This window comes from Acipenser ruthenus, chromosome 9 (assembly GCF_902713425.1).
Source record: "Acipenser ruthenus chromosome 9, fAciRut3.2 maternal haplotype, whole genome shotgun sequence".
NCBI lineage: Eukaryota > Metazoa > Chordata > Actinopteri > Acipenseriformes > Acipenseridae > Acipenser > Acipenser ruthenus.
The window spans coordinates 22,466,120-22,487,577 of record NC_081197.1 but is presented as its reverse complement, the minus strand read 5'-3'; the positions used below and the strand labels follow the sequence as shown (position 1 = coordinate 22,487,577).

The 21,458-nt window shown below is 36.5% G+C and overlaps 1 protein-coding gene across 9 annotated transcripts in view; it reads left to right on the top strand.

The window, feature by feature from the left end:
• The window catches only part of LOC117405863 (synaptojanin-1-like), a 92,972-nt gene that overhangs the window by 31,329 nt on the left and 40,185 nt on the right, over nt 1–21,458 (top strand). For 8 of the 9 annotated variants that reach the window (XM_059029713.1, XM_059029717.1, XM_059029716.1 and 5 more), the window contains exons 4-12: nt 4,098–4,365; nt 10,949–11,174; nt 11,934–12,017; nt 14,202–14,263; nt 15,310–15,406; nt 15,624–15,796; nt 17,617–17,698; nt 19,449–19,601; nt 20,804–20,966. In XM_059029713.1, coding sequence (XP_058885696.1) covers nt 4,098–4,365; nt 10,949–11,174; nt 11,934–12,017; nt 14,202–14,263; nt 15,310–15,406; nt 15,624–15,796; nt 17,617–17,698; nt 19,449–19,601; nt 20,804–20,966 — 1,308 coding nt within the window. The remainder of the gene's footprint in view (nt 1–4,097; nt 4,366–10,948; nt 11,175–11,933; nt 12,018–14,201; nt 14,264–15,309; nt 15,407–15,623; nt 15,797–17,616; nt 17,699–19,448; nt 19,602–20,803; nt 20,967–21,458) is intronic. The other variant, XM_059029712.1, reaches the window with a different exon arrangement.

Below are 21,458 nucleotides of genomic sequence, written 5' to 3'. Positions count from 1 at the left end.
GCACTCCATTTTATTTAGCCTTTTATTTTAATTGCGGAATAATGCAGATTTCTTTCAGAGAATTTTTTTTTTTATTGTGGAAAACTAGGATCCCTGTTCATCATACATCTTAATTAGAAACTTAATCAGAAACTAGAACTACAACACATCATATTCCACATATAAAGTGTGTATACTGAGATTTTTCCCCGTCGATTTTTCCGGATGTTTCAATTAAAAAAACATATATATATATATATATATATAAACACAAAAATTCCCAGGAAAAATGCGGAAAACACTAAGGGGTAGATGTACTAAAATGTTGCGTCTGTCGCAATCATTGCAAACCAGTCGGAAGTGTAGCGTGAAATGCACTAAACAAATGCATCACTGTTAGCATCATTTTAACAAATGCTTTGCAGCTGCAGTTTTTATTTGCGCATTAGCCTTAAATGAATATGTAATTCTGGGCGTTAGGGTGGAGTGCAAATGAGGGATCAAAAATATTGTAATGAGATGTACTAAAGCTGCAGGCAGTTGTGACACTTACAATTGCATCAATTTGTTAAGAACTTTTGAAAGCATGTCGCAATTGTTGCTGGCATTTCCCAGTCCACTTTTTCTTGTGCGTTGCCAATTGTGCTCAATGTATTTGAGACAAACACCCAACCTAATTTTCACTAAAGTCAGGGTGTACTTACAAGCCTTGAAAACAAATTTCTATTACATTTCTGGTTTTCCCAGCATGTTGGGAGCAATAGACTGCACACATGTGCCACTAAATCCTCCAGCTCATTCTGAGCATCTTTATAGGACCAGGACCTATTGTGTGCTAATTGTCTAGGCTACTAAGTAGACCAAGTTAAAAATAATAATAATTAAAATAAAAAACCCTAAAATCATTTAGTTTCAATTTAAAATAATCCTTTATTCGCATTGTACACCAATGTGTACAATGAAGCAGCGTGATTTATTTTGTGTTACCAGTAGGCTAAAGTACAAAAAAAATGTGCTAGGTATTCATTTGATTTTACCACTGTACTGTAGGCCTACTTTACAGATTTATATTTTTACATAATGTGATATGTAGCCTACTCTGGCAAAGTGGGTTGCATGTGTAGTGGTGATGTGATTAAGAAACAGAAGACAAACAACAAAGTTCACAATCCAGACAGGTTTTATTTTGTAAATCCTGGTCTGGTGACCACAAAGAATAATCCCAGGCAATACACAGCAATGTGTACAGCACTGTTCTAAACAAAGGGTTTACAGTCCCGAAATAATAATACAGTATAGCACACACAAAGACACAATGTGTACGGCACTGTTCCAAATAACAGGTCCCGAAATAATAAACACAGTAGAACACACACAAAGACACACACATTCACAAGTCCAGAGTGAGTGCAATAGTACTTGTGGTGAAATACAATTTATTTGTGTACAATGGTGCAGTGTTGTCCGGGTTTAGTGCTGGCCTGTAGTGGCAGCTACGGATCGTGTTAGCCGTCTAATAATAACAAACAAGTACATTTTTAGACACGACAAAACACAGTACTCCTTCCGGTTCAGCTTAACCATAACAAAGGAACAGATCACCTCGCTACGTCCCCTTTTGTACCATCAGTCACGCCCCCTTGGTTAGCAAGTGTTTCTCATCCAATCCGCGGTTGCCACATCGTTTCCCTTCCGGGTTGATGACTCTGTGTACCGTAGCCCCACCCCCTTTCAAGATGGCTGACTTCCACCTAACCCTGGGCATGAATTGTCAGGCCAGACAGTCCAGGGCACTCTGTTCCCTTTACACAGCGCCCTCACAGTTCGGGAGGGAGATTTATAACCAAGATTCATTCTTTCTCTGTCAGAATCTGTTTCTCTCTGTTATTGGTCCCGAAATAATAATACAGTATAGCACACACAAAGACACAATGTGTACGGCACTGTTCCAAATAACAGGTCCCGAAATAATAAACACAGTAGAACACACACAAAGACACACACATTCACAAGTCCAGAGTGAGTGCAATAGTACTTGTGGTGAAATACAATTTATTTGTGTACAATGGTGCAGTGTTGTCCGGGTTTAGTGCTGGCCTGTAGTGGCAGCTACGGATCGTGTTAGCCGTCTAATAATAACAAACAAGTACATTTTTAGACACGACAAAACACAGTACTCCTTCCGGTTCAGCTTAACCATAACAAAGGAACAGATCACCTCGCTACGTCCCCTTTTGTACCATCAGTCACGCCCCCTTGGTTAGCAAGTGTTTCTCATCCAATCCGCGGTTGCCACATCGTTTCCCTTCCGGGTTGATGACTCTGTGTACCGTAGCCCCACCCCCTTTCAAGATGGCTGACTTCCACCTAACCCTGGGCATGAATTGTCAGGCCAGACAGTCCAGGGCACTCTGTTCCCTTTACACAGCGCCCTCACAGTTCGGGAGGGAGATTTATAACCAAGATTCATTCTTTCTCTGTCAGAATCTGTTTCTCTCTGTTATCTCCTGTCTCCACTCTTGTTCTCCACTCCAAAGACACTTTCCACGAATAAGGAAAGCTGCAAGTTTTTATATTATGGCAGAGGGGTTAATTAGTTAGTAATTATCTTCTTACCCCTCGGCCGTAGTCTGCACATGTTTAATAAGGATGCGTGACTGTCAGCTAGTTAAATAATCAGTAGCTGATCAGTCACGCATCCTCACGAGGAATTTAAAACAAGCAATAAATAATACAAAACAATACCATGGCGGACGGCATCTCGCTCGTCCGACCAAACAATACATAATAAAAATACAAATAATATTGGCTTTTTGCCATCATATATATTATATAAATATTAATAATAATAATAATAATAATAAACAATAACAGCGCACATATATATATATATATATATATATATATATATATATATATATATATATATATATATATATATAGGGACGGGACACTCCGCCACAACTATATGTGCAGTACTGTAATTAATTTATAATCCCCCGACATTAATGCAGCAACTACAATGTAGTATAACGACTCCCTCCTGAGATACAATATTTTTACATATCTGGAACCAATAAAACCAGATATGACAGGTTCTATTTTATTGTCAGTAGCTCTAAATATATTACTTCTGTTAGTTTGGGCGATTTCTTTAAGGACATCAATGCATCAGCTGTTTTGGATAACAGTGCATTATATCTTCATAGACATTTTTGGCCAGCATCCTAAGGTACATGTAACCTTTTTTCTAAATAAGGGAAGTTATTTTTGTCTATACACTTAGCACAGCATAATATCTGTTGAACACACTCACACGCACACACATTTCTCTATTGCGTTGAGGATTTCTCTGCAGCAGACCTTGCAGCTCTAAGTCACAACCTCACCAAAGTATTTATCTTGTTCTCAGTTGATCGAATGAAAGCTGTATACTTTGGTCAAGGATAAGCCTTGTATTGTCTCATTTATCTTGACCAGATGAGCAACACATTTCTCTCAGATGATTAACATGCTGTCCCTCATGTTTCTCACCAATACATTTGTGTTTTCAGCACTACGCCAAAATCAATATAGCGAAAGAGAGAACCGCACACTCAATTGCGCTTCAAAATATTTTTAATACATAAAAAACTTTGACACAGAAATAAAATTACACCAGTCAACAAATTATTTGATTTGCTGGAAAATCTCAAGTGGTGAAACCACAATTTTTTATTTTTAAATAATTCATTTTTATTTTCACTCAAGACGTGTCACCTATTCTAGTTAATGTGACACCTGAGCGTCTGGGAACCAGGCTGTAGGTTTCCCCAACTCTGATTTCCAGTGCTACCAGACGATTGCTTTTGAGATTCACTCACGTGCCCCTTGAAAAAATGGTGTCTCGGCTTAACTGTGACTGCGGTGTGCTGAGTCACTGTAGAGACATTTAACCGAGCTGAGTTCACTGCACAGCGTAGTACTTTTCATCTGCAACAATTCACTTTTGATATGCTGGTAATTAATCAAGTTGGGCTTTCAAAGAACACTGTCCTTCTGTTCTGTTCTGTTCTGTTCTATTCTGTTTGTGTGTGTAAATACTTTAAAACCTAATATTGTATTGTTTTTTTTTACAGGAGACACAATGATACACTGTCTAGTACTGGTTACAGGGTGCATGTCTGTAGGAAAGCTCCAAGACTCTGAAGTGTTTCGGGTCACTTCTACTGACTTTGTCTCTCTAAGAAATGATCCTTCAGACGAAGATCGAATCTCTGATGTCCGCAAGGTTTTGAATTCTGGAAACTTCTACTTTGCATGGTCGTCTTCTGGAGTCAGTCTGGATCTAAGCCTTAACGCTCATCGCAGGATCAAGGAGGACACCACTGACAACAGATTTTTTTGGTGAGTAAAAATGTTGCTTGGCCAATATTGGCCAATGTTGTGGGAAAAGGTCTGAGAGGCTGGAGATGGACACCTTCGGGAATATAGTATTTCAAACTAGGGGACTAAAATGGCAAAACTCTCCCTTTTCACTTTTCTCCTTTAAAAAAAGTAAAAAAAAATAGGAGTAATTAAAGACTGGTATAAACACTTTGAAAACGTGGCACACTGTTTGTTGAAGTAAGAGCCCTCAGAACAGTCTCTGCATACGTGTATTCTCATAAAACAGGAGAACAAAGGCTAATAATCTCTGCCCCTCGTGTCTGAATGTGTTACAGTCTTAGCTCTGTGTGCCTGGACACGTCCTTAAATAGGGGATTTAATGCATTTCAGTTTATAAATTCCTAATTAATAAAATAGACAGCAAAGTCAGGTTCTTACATCATATTTGGCACTGAATTAGAAGAAAAGGAACACATGGAAGTTTCTTCAGGACGAAAGGTACAGATTGGAACACTTTGTTTTTTAGATATAATTGAATGGAATACTTTACCAGGTGAAGATGTAACATCTAAAACACCAAGAACAGTTAAATAACAAAAACAATTAGATTGTATTTGACCATGTGTTCTCAAACTGTGAGGCAAGCCTCCCTAGGGGGGCATGTGACTGTTCAAGTGGAGACGCCGTGCCTGTCCCTGCCACCTTGTTTCTTTTGTTAAAGTTGCAACTCTCTGCCGCTGCAACGTACAGGCTTTTCTTTTAGAACTATTCAGATAATAAACAGGTACCAGAGGCTAATACGTCACCAGCTGGGCTGAATCTGTTTTAACCCTGTTGTGCAAAATTTAATGCCAAGTGGCACAGAAACATAAACATTAATCCTCGAAAAACTCACTACCCGAAACAAGCGCTAGCCTCAGAAGCAGAGTGTAAAATTGTATTCCCTTGTCATAAAAATGATATTGTAATACGTGAATATAGCATGAAATACACATAGGATTTTCCAGGGAATCAAAACAGTAATACATAAGGAGGCTCCTGAGTGGCGCATCCAGTAAAAGGCACTCCACATGGAGTGCAGGATGCACCCAATAGCCTGGAGGTCGCCGGTTCAAGTCCAGGCTATTCCATTTCCGGCGCTGGACGGGAGTTCCCAAGGGGCGGCGCACAATTGGCCGAGCGCCGTCCTGGGTGTTGAGGGCTTAGGTCGGCCAGGGTGTCCTCGGCTCATCACACACCAGTGACCCTTGTAGTCTGGCCGGGCGCCTGCGGGCCTGCCCAGAGCTGCATGGTCCTCTGATGCTGCAGCTCTGAGGTAGCTGCATGGCAGGCCTGCAGAGCGAAAAGAAGAGGACGGCTGACGGCACGCGTTTCTGAGGACGCTTGTGTTCGTCTTCGTCTCTCCCAAGTCAGTGCGGGGGTTACAGCCAGGCTTAAAATTGTGCATTTCAAATTGGGGAGAAAATGGGGTAAACAATTGGCTATTCCAAATTTAAAACAAACAAACAAAAAAAAAACAGTAATACATAAGTCTTCAGTTTTGTCAAAACGTATGTTAAACTTTATTTAGTTTCTTTGGTATTGTGTTTGAAGTTATACAGATGTATAATGCATTCACATATAGTATTAATTTACAATATAACATATATCATAGACATGTAGTCTCAGAAAACAATAAAACAATAAAAAAACTTCCTTGCGCCTTCCTTAAATACCTGCTTCAATATGTGTACCATACTTTTATCTCCTCTCTACCAAAAAACAAGCCAGAAACTAATTATTAAAAACTTAAGCATTTTAAAATGGAATATTGTATTATCAAAATTTAATATAGGTGGTCTGTTATTACTATTTCCTTATGTTAGTTCTGGTAATATGTCAACAGAGATTATGTAATATTTTAGTATACTTACAACCCGTTTTCCGCATTTCACAAACTGGGTGGAATCGTCAAATCAGTTGGAAGCGGCCCTGGCACAGCTCTGTAGGGTACAGTGCAGAGAAATATTTAACTTGGGGATTTTATATTGAGGATCATTTTCTGGTGAGAGGAAAAAAACGCTGCAGCCCCACTCATCGTGAAGCGGGTGCTTCAGTAAAACGCACGTGCAGAAAATGTGATCAGGTATTTTTAAATCAGGTGTACAGCTGTTTCAGTGATGATCCACAGCCTCCACATACAAAAGCTTACAACATGTTTGTACACTATATTTAGCAGTTTTCCCATGTTTTTCCCATGGTTATACAATGCATTTACAATAGTTTTACCATGTCTATTAATAATATGTTTTGCCATACCCTGTTATTCTTTACTGTGCTTTCCCATGCTTTCATCGTTCTTTTAATACACCTTACTACGCATTTACTATGGGAAACATGTATAATGGTCAGTGTGTTGTGTATGCAGAACTGTAGCATCTTTTACATATTCCATTGTTTTTCAGTTACCCAAGGGAGGTCCACTATCACAAACCCCTGCATTAGACAAATGGGGTGCTGCAGTAACAAGGGATGAGCTACAATGGGACAATGGCCTTTCCTGTTTCCCCAACATCTCTGTCCAGTGATGCAGTATTCTTTCCCTTGAAATGATTCCCCAAATTTCAGCTGTCTACACCTCACACATTTCCTACAGCATTGACAAACCAATTCTAGAATCAATGTATAGGTTATGGTAAAAATTTCAATATTGGCAAATCTGAAGATTTACTGGTAAATGACGACATTTACCAAGTGAAGTTTGTCAGTGTCCAAAATAAACATGATAATGCTTTACTTCGAACATTTACCAGTAAATCTCAAGAATAACCAAGTGCTTTTGCCAGTAAGCTTTTGGTAAATGTCCTAAAAGCCGGATAATTCTGGATGTTTACTACCTTACTTGGTAAATGTTGACAGTTACCGGTAAAACCTAAGATTTACCAGATTCTAACTTTTACTGTAACATATAAATAAAAGAGCAGCCAATTGTCAGCCACATGTGACATGGAATCAAAGTGAACTGGCCTTAGAAGTTTGACAGATGCAAACCTCAACATTGAGAGCAGGTAATGAAAATCTAGCCACTGAAATTTACAGCGACAAGAATCTCCTATTTTCATAAAGGTTACTGCCTGGAGTTTAGTTTTATGCCACATTTTATGGCATAAAACTGTTAAGATTCCAGTCACTTTTTGTACCGTATGGTATTAATTGGTATTCTGAAAATGTATTATTTCTAAGAGACTAGTGTTTATTTATTATTACTACGTGGTATTACTCTGCATTGTCCTGGAAGACACATTTTTATCAAACCTCCTGCAACCAGGTAACCAGGAAACACAGTGCCAATTATTGTCCCTTTTGTTGCTGCAAATGTTTAGAATAAAACAGGTTTTGGTCAAATAAGGTTCACAACCTGCTTAGCTTTTGTTTTCTGATTAATCTTTAAAATAACATTATTAAAAAAAACAAAAAAAACTTACAAATGCTGTAAATAATAATAATAATAAGTACAGTCTATAGGATTGCACAGTTTTTGGAAACAGATGTTTTAGAAAACAGTATTTTTTTTTAAATCAGTTTTGCAAAACATTCTGAATCAACAGAAAAAAATCATCTCTAAATGGTGATTAATTTTGAAGCAAAAACTGTTGGAGAATGCTACCCTCTCTGGCTCTTGCATTGTTTTACATGCCAATATAATTGAAGAATGCCAGTACAGCTGTTTCAGTAATATAAGGACTTGTAAGAAATGTGTATCTTGGCTCCAAAGTATGTTGTTGTTGTTGTTGTTGTTGTTGTTGTTGTTGTTGTTGTTGTTGTTGTTGTTGTTGTTGTTGTTGTTGTTGTTGTTGTTGTTGTTGTTGTTGTTGTTGTTGTTGTTGTTGTTGTTGTTGTTGTTGTTGTTGTTGTTGTTGTTATTATTTATTATCCAGGGCGACTTACAATTGTTACAAGATATCACATTATTTTTACATACAATTACCCATGTATACAGTTGGGTTTTTACTGGAGCAATCTAGGTAAAGTACCTTGCTCAAGGGTACAGCAGCAGTGTCCCCACTGGGGATTGAACCCATGACCCTCCTGTCAAGAGTTCAGAGCCCTAACCACTACTCCACACTGCTGCCCTGTATGCAGTAGTTTCCCACAATACTGTAATGACACAAATGAAATGCACTAGGGCCTGGTAATGTTTTTTAGCGCTCACAGATGCTTAAGATAGTTTTGAACAATTTGTTTCCAGTGAAGGTTATACATAGCGAGTAGTACAGTAGACGTTATCATACATACATTGGCGGACAGATCTGATGCCATCTTCAGTCATGATGATGATGGTGATGAACCTAAACTAATGTACCATCGGTCTGATGGAGTCGTTTAAAATGAGATTTGTTGTATTTCTTGGCACCAGTACTTGACCAGTACTCTTAGCAAGAAGGTAGGGTTAGTCCATGATGCAAAATATATCCAGTAAGGCCGCACTGTTCATTTCATACATGCTTGTCCACAGATCAGTGATCAGTAATGTAACCCGCCACCGCTTAGCTCTCTGGTTTGCTTACGGCGGGCTTCACAAAAACATTCTTTACACACAGGGATTAAAAAGCTGGGACGAGGCTGCTAGAGTACATACTGATAAATGTTATTCTTGGATTGTCAATACAGACACTAAAACTAAGCATGAACATTAGTGTTTTTAGACTACCATGCAGTCTCACATAAAAAAAAAAAAAAAGTATCGCAGTGTACCGATGCAGAGGTCACTGTATTGATAATCACATCATCATGAAAAATATCACGGTTCACTGTGCAAATCGATGTATCGGCACACACCTATTCAACACCATCACATTAGGATAACAGATTTAAGATATGGGTGGAGATTTAAGATATTTTTTAAAAATAATACAAGTATAAAAACTGATAAGAGCTGAAAGATTTAAAAGGGGTGTCATAGACAGGAGTGGATGCAATGTATCAGATAGAACAATCCCCAATGCCAGTAGTTATCTATATATGGCCCCTCTGCATTTGGAAAGGCCACATATTTTTAAATGCGATCACATGTCAGCTGAGTCTCAAAATGGTGGCTCTCAAATCTTACTGCACAATACATTGATTATGTAGCCTGCATACAAGCATATGAATGAGCGTAAGAATGAAGGCATGCCAGGAGTGTCATTTTATTAGTACCTACCTGTTCAAACGTGTCGGCTAAGCTGAAGCCGTGGGCAGTTTTGTACTTAATTGCCTTCACAGTAACTTTAAATCCAATGAGCTCCATGTCACATCTGTGTTTCAAATGATTTTATTTTTATCCAGGAAAGTAGTTGATTATGTTTTGTAGGTTGTAGAAGGCTTGCCTTTTAAAATGTTGTAGTAAACCCAAACAAAATACAGATTCCAAGAAAAGACAGTGTTTGTCCATGGCATTCATCTTCACAGATGTAATAACTGCATACAGCACCCAGGATTATCCTGTTCATGAATGTGTGCAGTGTGTAGTTTTAAACTGTGGCTGTGTTTAGAGTGGCTTAATCCATTGTAGATAAAGAGCACTTCATTAGGTGGAGAGCAGGAAGAAGAACATAGGCATGTTAACGTGTTCTGATTAGGATGCATTTATTGTATAGAGAGGTTTATTTAAGAAGTTCAAATATCGCTCCATTCCGGTAATCAAAAGTGGGTCTTGCAAGCATTGACAAGATATTGACAAGTACATTGTTATTGTGTGTTTTTAAAAAAGTAATTTGTCTGCCACAAGCCATGGCTGCTATACTACTGCTAATGTCTTTATTATGATTCAATAAAGGAAATATTCAATAATCATGTGTATGGCATGGCCATGGTTGTATTGCCCTCAGTTTTGTTGAACAGCCTTTTAAATTTCAAAAAGAAAATACAGGCAAATACATTTTAGTCAAGCAAGCTTGCATCAATACAGTGGCACATTGTTTTTCACTTTGCTGGGTACCAAAAAACATTAATGTCAGTTTATTTTTTTTTATAAAAGGTCATTCGTAATTCACACACCATTTTTGGAGCATCATGAAAACTGGAGGATACGTGGAGGGTGCAAAAGAAAAATGTCTGTGACAGAGACTGATGATGCACCGTTTAGCCACCAGATGGTTGTTCAATAATGTCAACATTTAAGTAGAACTGAAAACAATGCAAACTAGCAATGTTGTGTGAATTATGACTCACTCACCCTGTATATATTCATTGCAGTGCATTCTGAAGATTTGGATGTAAGAGAGAGAAATACAAATTAACTTGTTTCAGTCCAAGCAAACTATCATCTGCCTGATTTGTGATAGTAATTAAAATCTGAATCGTAATGTGTTGATGGTAAAAACGGCTTATGGTGTAAGAAAATAGCATCCTTTATAGTTTGGCTTTTTATTTCCTCCCATCTCAGTTAATTAAGCTTAATTGTGTTTAATTAATTTGAGTGAAGATATTGAACATAGAAAGACAGTTGCACTTTATTATTTGTGCTCGGTAGCACAGGTGTGTGCAAACCTTCATCTTTGCTTGTTTAAAGAGATTGTATATACTAGTGAACTGTCATAAACAGTCACAAATATGAGTGGTATTTGTCTGTGTTTGACAGGACCCAATCCCTGCACTTGCATCTGAAGCACTATGGGGTGAAGTGCGATGACTGGTTGCTGCGCCTCATGTGTGGGGGAGTGGAGGTCAGAACAATCTATGCAGGGCACAAACAGGCCAAAGCCTGTGTGATCTCCCGTCTGAGCTGTGAAAGAGCGGGGACCAGGTTTAATGTGCGTGGGACCAATGATGATGGCCAAGTTGCTAATTTTGTAGAAACAGAGCAGGTATAGTATTCCATTACTTTGACTGTGACTTTATGATGTTAAGTGTAGGCCAATTCAACCTTATGTGATGTACAGAACAACACCAACCGAGGCAAAGGTGAAAAGACCATTCTCATTAGAAGAATTAGGATTATGACTGGATGTAATATTCATATTTCAAAAGGACAAGTAAAACTGGACTCATTCAACATCAAAGTTATGTAAACAACAATATCTTCACAATACAGTACTTGAAGAAGCTAATACAACTATAAGGCTATGCACACAACTGTATCAACAATCTACAACTAAGCAACATTAAAGAGCTGTGTAAATAACAAAGACATCATTACAGTATTTCCCCTTCCTGATTGTTGTTCTGTTAGCTTATTATGACTAATTTACATGTTTCCTTATTACATGATGCTTACTTCAGAGTAAAATGCCTGAATCAAGATAGTGTTATCTACATAATACATGTGCTTTTGACAAGCCACATCTACGGTGTTACAAGAACACGCATGCTTTATTACAGTATCTGTTAGATACTGTTTGGGGGAAATAAAAAGCAGTCAGCTCATTTTTACATTTTACACTAAATAAAGCACCTTCTTGTCTAACTGCATTGTTCTGTTAAGACTGAAAAATAGGAAAACAATCAAATAACAGTTTTAATCTGTTTCATGGTCTGTTGTTGAATTACTTTTCCCAGACTGTTGATTTTTATGTATCTGCTTACTGAAGGCTTTCATACACAAAAGCATCTCTGTCTCTTCACAGGTGATTTTCCTGGATGACTGCGTGTCCTCTTTCATACAAGTCCGTGGGTCAGTTCCGTTGTTCTGGGAACAGCCAGGTATTCAGGTAATAAGAATTGTTATTTATAACTCACAATTGTTTAAATAAGTTGAAATAAACAAATAATAAAAAATGAAGTACAGTAACCATAACAAGGAGTAGTGTGCAAAGAATGCTGCCATACCAGTCCTGCTGTGTATATACCATTGGGAGTTATTCTGCGTAAAACATGAAGATAAAATATTTTCTATTTCACTATAAGAAATGGCAATAGGACTGTGATTCATTGACACAGATGACACACAAAGCAAAATGTGAGCATTGGTGTTTGTGGCAGGGCAGAAAAGCCCTGCTGATAGAGGTATTATTAATATTTAAATGCATTGGTTATGATTTAAAATGTATTGTTTGGGATTATTTAAAAACGGGTGTGGGTTGGGATTTTGTAGTAGTGTCATGACCAAAGGCCTAAAAAAGACACATCCTAGAAGCCTTTAAGGATGAATGGCAAACAGCGGGGTGCATTTAATGGGAGTGTTAAATTGAATTGTTGTTTAAGGGGTTCATAACTAGTGAGGTGCACGTATATGTAAGCTTGTGGATGAATGGCAGACCCCCCGGGGTGCATTTAATGGGAGTGTTAAATTGAATTGTTGTTTAAGGGGTTTATAATTAGTGTGAGGTGCACGTATATGTAAGCTTGTGGTTTTCTGTGTTCATGGTTAGGTGTTCAGAGGTGGAACGAGAGAGTGAGAAAATAGGAACTGAGAAATAGAAAAATATAGTGTTCCACAATAGATTGTATTGGTATAAGGAACATTCTAAACACTTTACAATTTAATTATTCTAGTAGTGTTTGATTTAATAAAGACGAATGTTGCCTATATAACAACGTAAGAAATGCAAGACTTGTCCTAAAAATATAAAATACTGCTGTTATTATTTCAATGTTGTATCTAGTTGTGTGTGGCTTTAAAAATATATATATATATATGCTCAAAAGAAAAGAAAAGAAAGTGAAACAAAGAAATGTATTAAAAAAAAACCTTAAAAACGAGGATACAAAGAAAGAATTATAGAGACGGAATTAAGAAAAGTGGATAAACTAAAAAGAGATGATCTACTAGATTATAAAAATAGAGATAAAAAGGTCAAAAGAGTCCCATTAATAATGACTTACTCTAAACTTTTGCCCAATATTTCTAAAATAGTTTGGAAACATTTGCGGATTCTACATAATTCAGAAAAATTAAAAGTATTTCTTAAGGCCCCAGTTGTAGCATTCAAAAGAGAAGCTAATTTAGGTGATATTTTAGTTCACAGTAAACATAAAAGAATAATTGACAAAATAGGTTCTACGAACATGTGCACCAGTAGATGTAAAGTGTGTAAATACATAGACAAAAGTAAAAATATAATTAAACATAAGAACACCACATATCCACTAAAAACTAATACCTAATGTAAAAATAGCAATGTTGTTTATGGAATAGCCTGTGAAAAATGTGATGAAATCAAATATGTTGGAGAGAGTGGAACTACTTTATATAAAAGAATTCAGAACCACCTTTCATTAATTAGAAATAAAAAAATGAATGAACCAATAGTACAGCACTTCACCAGTCATTGTAGTATTAGAACAGCTCAAATTAGACAATGCGACATATAGAAGAATAAAAGAAAGTAAATGGATAAATAGGCTGAACACGATTATGCCAGCGGGACTCAACAGAAAAGAATGAACTCATTAACTTCAATAAATATATAACATTTAAATAAATAAACAAAATTCATTCAAAAGTTGTGCATACTGATGCGCTGAGGAGGCCAAATCTAGACTGATCCTCAGAGCCAGCATTGCATGATATAATAAAAATATAAGTTTATATAAAGTAGTGTTAATTAGAATTAATACAGATTCAAAGATAGAAGTAAAAATCATGTCACAATATATAGAACACCATTACATCATGTAAGAATAAATCATGGATTTGAACGTAAACAATAACAAGTAGTTGTCATGCCGTCAAAAACCTATAAATACCTCCAATGTTTTGATTCAAAAACAGACTCCCATATCAAAATGTTGGGCAGCTGGCTCTTTGAACTAAAATATATATATATATATATATATATATATATATATATATATATATATATATATATATATATATATATATATATATATATATATAATTAGTAAATTTACAGAAGTTGTGTTTGTTACATTTTTATATTTTTTATTGTTAGGTTGGATCACATCGTGTGAGAATGTCCAGGGGATTTGAAGCAAATGCACCAGCTTTCGACAGGTATTTAAAAAATGCTCAATAAGTACAGTATGTGTGAGGTATATTGGTGACACTATTTGTTTTTGATAAATTGTGATACTTCATACATGACACAGAACCAAAAGCAGTGTGCCAAATGTTTCTTAAAATATACATTTGTAATTTATTGTTGGAATGAAAACATGTTTCTCCATGTCTCATTAAATAATTATTAATTGTTACTCCATCATCATGACTGTTGAATCCTGCATAACATGATATTGGCTGTTGTGAATTTAGTTTCTTGTTACCCCCCAAATCTTAATATATAAAGAAGAAAGTTTGTCTGTCTGTCTCTTCCTTTATGCATTCGGACCCCGCAGGAGCCAGTGCAACCAAACTTTGCATGGCCTCCTTTCATCCAGGGGAAGGTCGAGGGCTATGTTTGGATCCAAGATTTTGACTCCCGGGGTACTTAATTTAGTAACCCCATTGCTGGATCACTACAGTAGCCATGTATCTCAAATTAAAAGAAACCAAAAAATAAATAAAAATAAAAAAAATAAATAAAAATAAAAAAAATAAATAAAAATGTAAAAAATGTAAAAATGGCAAAAATAAAAAAGTTAAAAAAGGGAAAGGGGTCCGAGCACATTGTGCGACACCCAAGATCGATAACTTATAGGCAACCATAAGGCTACCATTCCCCAATTTGTCATGCATGAAATATTGAAATATTGAATTTCCATGGGCAATGCCGGGTACTTTAGCTAGTAATATGATAATTCTCTTTGCCTGATGGAAGCATTTCAATTGATTAAACAAAGTGATTATGATAACGATTTTAAATGCTTGAAATTACCAACAATTCTAACCTCAGGAATGGACGGAGGGAGTTTTAATGTGCAATGTGATGCTGAAAGAAAAGATAATGATAACTGGATTCCATTTTTCCAGAAAATCTCAGGTGCACATGCTGTGAAGTGCCCAGTTAATTTCAAGGCACTAATAGGCTAGATAAGGATAGATTATTCACCCCACAATGGAATTATAAACTGTTTTTGTTAAATACTGTATTATTTTTACAGGCATTTTAGCACTCTTGGAAGACTTTATGGCAAACAAGTAATCATTAACCTTCTTGGAGCTAAAGAAGGAGAAAACATGCTTAGTAAAGCGTTCATGGTGAGTGGCTATTCGTTCATGTTTCAACATTTCTATCAGAGTACAGATGTAATAACTTAAGAAATATTGTAAGCTGAAAAAGTGTGTGTGCATATATCTTTGCACAGCAAGACGATTTGTTTTTTTACTGCTTCTCAAAGGTAGTGTGTCTGCTTTTTATAAATCTATCACTATTTTATATATTTTTTTAACCACAATTTCTGTTTTTGTTTTGTAGAGTCATTTGAAGGCCTCTGAACATGTTACTTCAGTCAAAATGGTTAACTTTGACTATCATCAAATGGTTAAGGGTGGGAAGGCAGAAAAACTTAACAGTGTGCTCAGACCCCAGATTCTGAAATTCTTAGATGAGTGCAGTTTCTTTTACCTCGGGGAAAATGGCATTGAGAGGTAAAGAAGCATTTTTGTTTTGTTGCACTGCATTTTTCTGTAACATGAGGGAACAGTTAAACCCATATGCTTGAATACAAACTGTAAAGAGAATGCAATTAGTGCTGTAGCAACACAGTGTATGTCTCAAAACAAACCTGGAAACTTTAAATAAATGACATTATATTGCAGTGTTGTGCTCATAAAGTAACAAACAACTACACACATTAACATCCTTTGGATGAGATATAAAACCAAGGTCCTACTGTAAGTGACTGCAGCAGCAGTTGTGATGCATAGTTGACCACCTAGTCTCAGACGCTTTTATGCAAAGTGACTTACAAAGTGACTGATAATAAAATGTTTGCTGTATTTGGCGAGTTTGCCTGCACGTTACTGTTTCTCTCTGTCTAGTGTGTGTGGCAAGTTTGCCTGCACTGTTTCTCTCTCGTGTGTGTGGCAAGTTTGCCTGCGCGTATGGAGGAGTGAGACATTTTGACTGGACTTTTTGGGAGAGAGAGATAATAAAACTGTGGTTTTAAGCGCTATTAAAACCAGTCCTGGTGTCTTGCCATTTCCACACTGCCGCTGGAAACCACACAGCACGCCGTCGCTACTTTGTTGTCAGAAGTGGACGCAGGTACCCCGACACGCACTTGGAAGCTAGACTAGACTCACCCAGCATCGATTTTGAAGCATTGGACGAAGCTAGACTCGCCCAAATTCATGGGTTTCGCCCAGTCATCTTGTTCAAGTTCTTGGCCAATTGGATGCGGATGAGTGCCGAAAAAAATGGTAACTTCGGGATTCGCCCAGAAGCCCTTGGTGTAGCCAGACCACTGGGTTTCGCCCTTAACATATAGATTAGTTTTGAACCACTAGAACCATTAGTATTGTGACCATGAACAGAGGGAATTATTGTCAGCCTAAAACAAATCATTTGTCAACTCATTATTTTCTTTCAGTAATTTATTACATACTTATATACTGCATAGAAATTCTCTCTGTTTTTTAGAGAACCGTATAACAGCATATTTGTCACTTGGCGTGAGTTTAGTATTTATTGTGATGTTTGTTTGGAAATCTGACTTGCCACACCTTTTAGTCCATAAGACTCTTTCATATGTACAGCTGTGTCCAACAGTTTTAATCATCCTATTAACTAATTTTGCTTCATAAAGTCAAATGAAACCTGCTAAATAATGTTATGTTAACATATTGAATTACATACAAACTGACATGAAATACTGTACTACTATTATGGCTTCTGGTAGACTTTTGCGATATCATTTTGTAGTTTCTTTGATTACATAAGTAAAATATCTACATTTATGTTCATATAGTTTTATTTTGTATTATGTCTCAATCCTAAAATTCTAGGTGATGCAAAACTGTTGGCCATAGCTGTACTACTAGACATTATCTGAATTATCACCCAGTTGCTGATGGTGCATAGAATAGGTAATCACTATCATCAGGACATCAGGAATCACTGTGTGTATCTTTATCTTCTCCCCATGCCATTTTTGCCTGTAGTTGCATATTACTAACATGTGTTTTTATTTGCTGAACTTTTACATCTATAAGTCATCCAAAATAAGATTTATTAACCAAGAATTAGCCTTTTTTGATTAATTTGCTTGCTGTGCAATCATCACATGCCTACTTCTATAAATATAGTCCAAATATTTGTAAAAGCAACATTTTAATGTTTATGCTTTATACTATTTTATTAAGGCAGGTACCCTCTCAGAGATGTTAAATGGAGTTTGTTCTGAGGAGACAACATGAAACCTATTAGGGATTAAAAAAATATAGTACAATTCTTTTGATTTTTACAGGTGTCAGTCTGGTACTGTAAGAGTGAATTGCCTTGACTGCCTGGATAGAACCAACAGTGTCCAGGCTTATATTGGACTTGAGGTATGGAAGTTTAAGATCATCATTTTTGGTGAGGTTCATACTGTCGGTGACTGTCCTTCCCATGTGTGCTGTAACATAAATTACATATTTTAAAAAAGAATGTGTATTCCTGTTGAATAATAGTGTTTACAGGTGTAATAATATGAAACAGTGGCGGATGTATCTTGTTTGCCTTGCTTGGACTGCTCTTTTGTAATCCCATGCTGTAAGGTTTGTAAATACAGTACCCTGGTGCAAAGGAGTAGTGAGTAAGATTTGACCCGACCCCCCCCCCCACCCAAACAAACTTTATTCCAAGTATAGAAATTGCAATCAGTAGTCAAAATTTGAACAATGTTTTTAGCCAGGATTGGAGGATAAATAAATTGTTCATTATCGGCCTTAAAATAATCAGGCTCTTAAATCAAATTTTGACTCCATTATCTGCGACCTTCTCTCTAGTTAATAGTTCTACCTCTTGCTCACACTTTTTTCTTTCTTTTTTGGTCTTTCTGGCTTGATTAAAATTAAGTAATATCATTTATCGTACCAAAAAGAGGCTGAACTTAATTGAAGTTATTTTCAGTTTAATTTGGTGGCACTTAACACCCTTCCCACGGTATCTCTTTCTGGGCCGTTGTCTACAGGAAGGAAGATGAAACCTCTCAAAAGCAGTGGCACTTCTCCTTTATGCTTTAAGTGACTGTCAGAAGCACAATTACAATAAATAATCAGGGAGGTTCATCTTTAATAATTCAATTCAAACAATTAAAATGACATGTGAAGCTACTGTTAACTTTTTAAGCTATTGGGTCTTTTAATTTAGTGCAGGCAGGTCCCTGTTGGTTAGTTTGAATCACCCATCAGAGCAAGGTCAGTTCTCAGACAGCAAAATAATTACATTTGGTTGGCTCATATCTGGTATGAATTATAAGACAATTATTGTGTTTGAGGCTTTCTGAGGGAATGTTTCAGATCAGTTGAACAGCAATTCCCATTACAAGGAATGTAATCATTTAAGTAGATTTATACTCCACCATGTATAAGCCTTTATAAATATTCAGCTATGAAAGTGCAAATACAATCTAACTGCAAGATTATTTTTTTAAAGAATGCAATTACAAGACAATCTGTTCATTACCATCCCATATTCCTTTTTGAAAAGAAGTTTTAACACATGTGTCAAATCTTTTATAATATTTAAGCCACCAAACTAAATTCATTTGAAGAAGCGATAACCAAAGCTTTAAAATCTGTGTGTGTGTTTCAGGTGCTTGGCCTGAAGTCTGAAGCTGTTTTTCAGTTCTAGTTCTATATTACATAGGCTAGATAAGCCAGGAGTATTTAGTAACCTCTGGCACCTTTTAATGGATGAAGCAGACGTTCACTAGAATTGGAACTAAAGAGCAGCTTCGAACCTCAAAGCACCTTAAACACACTCAACATGTAAAAAAAAAAAAGACAATGTTTCAGTAATTGCAATAAGAACCATTTCGAATGGAAAGTTATTGGGACAGTAATCTATGAAAATGTAATTTGAAGCTACTTTTTTAAAAAGGTGTATGGGTGTGAATTCAATCATTTTTTCCATGTTGATGTTATTTTACCTGCAATACTGATAACTGGGAAGGATGGTGTCTGTTCATGCAGAGGGGTTTATTATAATAAGGTAAACAGCATCAGACTCAAAAGAAACATACAAAATTAAAAGGGAATCTGGACAACAATACGTCAGTAAGATCAAACCTTATGGCATGTGCTTTCTCTAAAGATGCTGTTGAAGCAGCTGGAGGTCATGGGCTTGACTGAGAAACCACAGCTGGTCACTCGCTTTCAAGAAGTTTTCCGTTCCATGTGGTCAATGAATGGAGACTCAATAAGTAAAATCTATGCTGGCACAGGAGCCCTTGAAGGGAAAGCTAAGGTACTGAAGTAAAATAAATATTAATTGAATTGTACGGTTACTAACAGAGCAGAACTGATTGGCTCTCTTTAGCGTACTCCTGTAAGCTTTTGTTACGTAAATGTAGGCCTACTTTTAATAGGATAGACTTGTCTATGCTTTTGAAGGCTATATCTTGAGAACCTTTTGCCTGAATTTCAAGAAACTTAATGCATTTGATACAAGAAGGTATTTTGCCTACTGTGCAGCTGATACATGTTGTGGAGTCATGCTTAAGGCTGTATTTATTTTATTTTTTTTCATGGTTATCACAATTTCATGATTTCCGTGAAATTTACCCATTGCCGTGTAATATGTAGTTCGCCGTGAAAATCCCCATTTCTGAAAGAATAGTGTAAATATACATATCTTTATCACTTAAAAATGAATACAGCAAACGTTTGCCTTATTGGCGCACTACCTGTTACACTGCTTTAGCACCCTGGCAGCCGGTTGAGTTTGCGTCCGGTAAATGTTTGAACATACATTACTGTTTTATCCACACTGTATTGCAGTCAGAGACTGTTGTTACAGTAGATAAATGCATTTTTTGTTGTAGTTAATGCTTACTAACAACTTACTGACACTTCTTTTCTTATGCTTTCTCTGGATCCTTTTACATGCACTGTCTACATGGTGAGTTGATATATTTGTTGACAGAGATATAACAAATCATTTGACTGCCGCTATTTGTTTCATCTGAATACCATTATGTTACACAAAACCCATTGCCAGATCATTTCTGATGGAGATGTTTTTTCATCTGTGTTCTCCCTGATGACACTTTGAGGAAGAAATGCTGTTAAGAGGCAGTACATGACTGTATTTTTATATTTCTAACTCTATAATCAATTTAATTATAGTAATAGTAGGCCATTTTGCTCACTGCACTCTTTGTAAATTGCAGCACAAAACATCAGTCCATTACAATATTAGTCTTTTTGAGAAAGAATCATGAAATAAAAGTGAACTAAGTAATGTTGCAAGGTAATGAGTTAATTTTCATTTTATTTAATAGATGTTAATACAATGAATAACTTGCCTTTTACCCTTTCCTGTTTCATTTTCAGTATATTCAGTTTTTAGACCATTCATTTTATTACACTGACAATTTTTCAAACCATTGCAAAGGGTTCCAATCTTTACCTAGCATGGAATCTTATTAAGAACCCTTTTATCTGCAGGGAAAGCTGAAGGATGGGGCGCGTTCTGTCACAAGAACTATTCAGAACAATTTCTTTGACAGCTCCAAACAGGAAGCGATTGACATCTTGCGACTGGGTAGCACTTTAAACAGTGACTTGGCAGATAAAGCCCGTGCTTTGCTGACCTCTGGCAGCCTTCATGGTAAGTAAAGAACGTTTTTGCAAAGTACCTAAATGGGTTTGACTAGCTGGTCCCCTAATCTGAATAACACCCTTATAAGGATGAATAACAAGTCATTGCTATGATTTCTCATTTGCTTCCTGTTGCCTTCGTCAAAGCTGAAAAATGTTTTTCTTTTACATTCTACTGTATATTTTACTGTGCAGTAGATGCATGCGAAACTATTTGATGTATGTATTTTTTGTCTTGTGTAAACCCCTCAGGTAAAGTCTAACAATACTCTTGCATTGCTAAATTTGCCAGGGACCTTGACATTTTACCTCTGACCATTGGGTCATGTGTTTTTTAAGGGTTATGAATGACAGAGATGCTTAAATTTGAAGCATTGTCTTTTTATTTGATACACAGCTGTATAAATTTGATTACAGGCGTCAACCATTACCTGCCACAATGTGTTATTCTCTATTTATATATACAGCTATATTCTCTTTATCAAGTTTGACATTGTCTTAT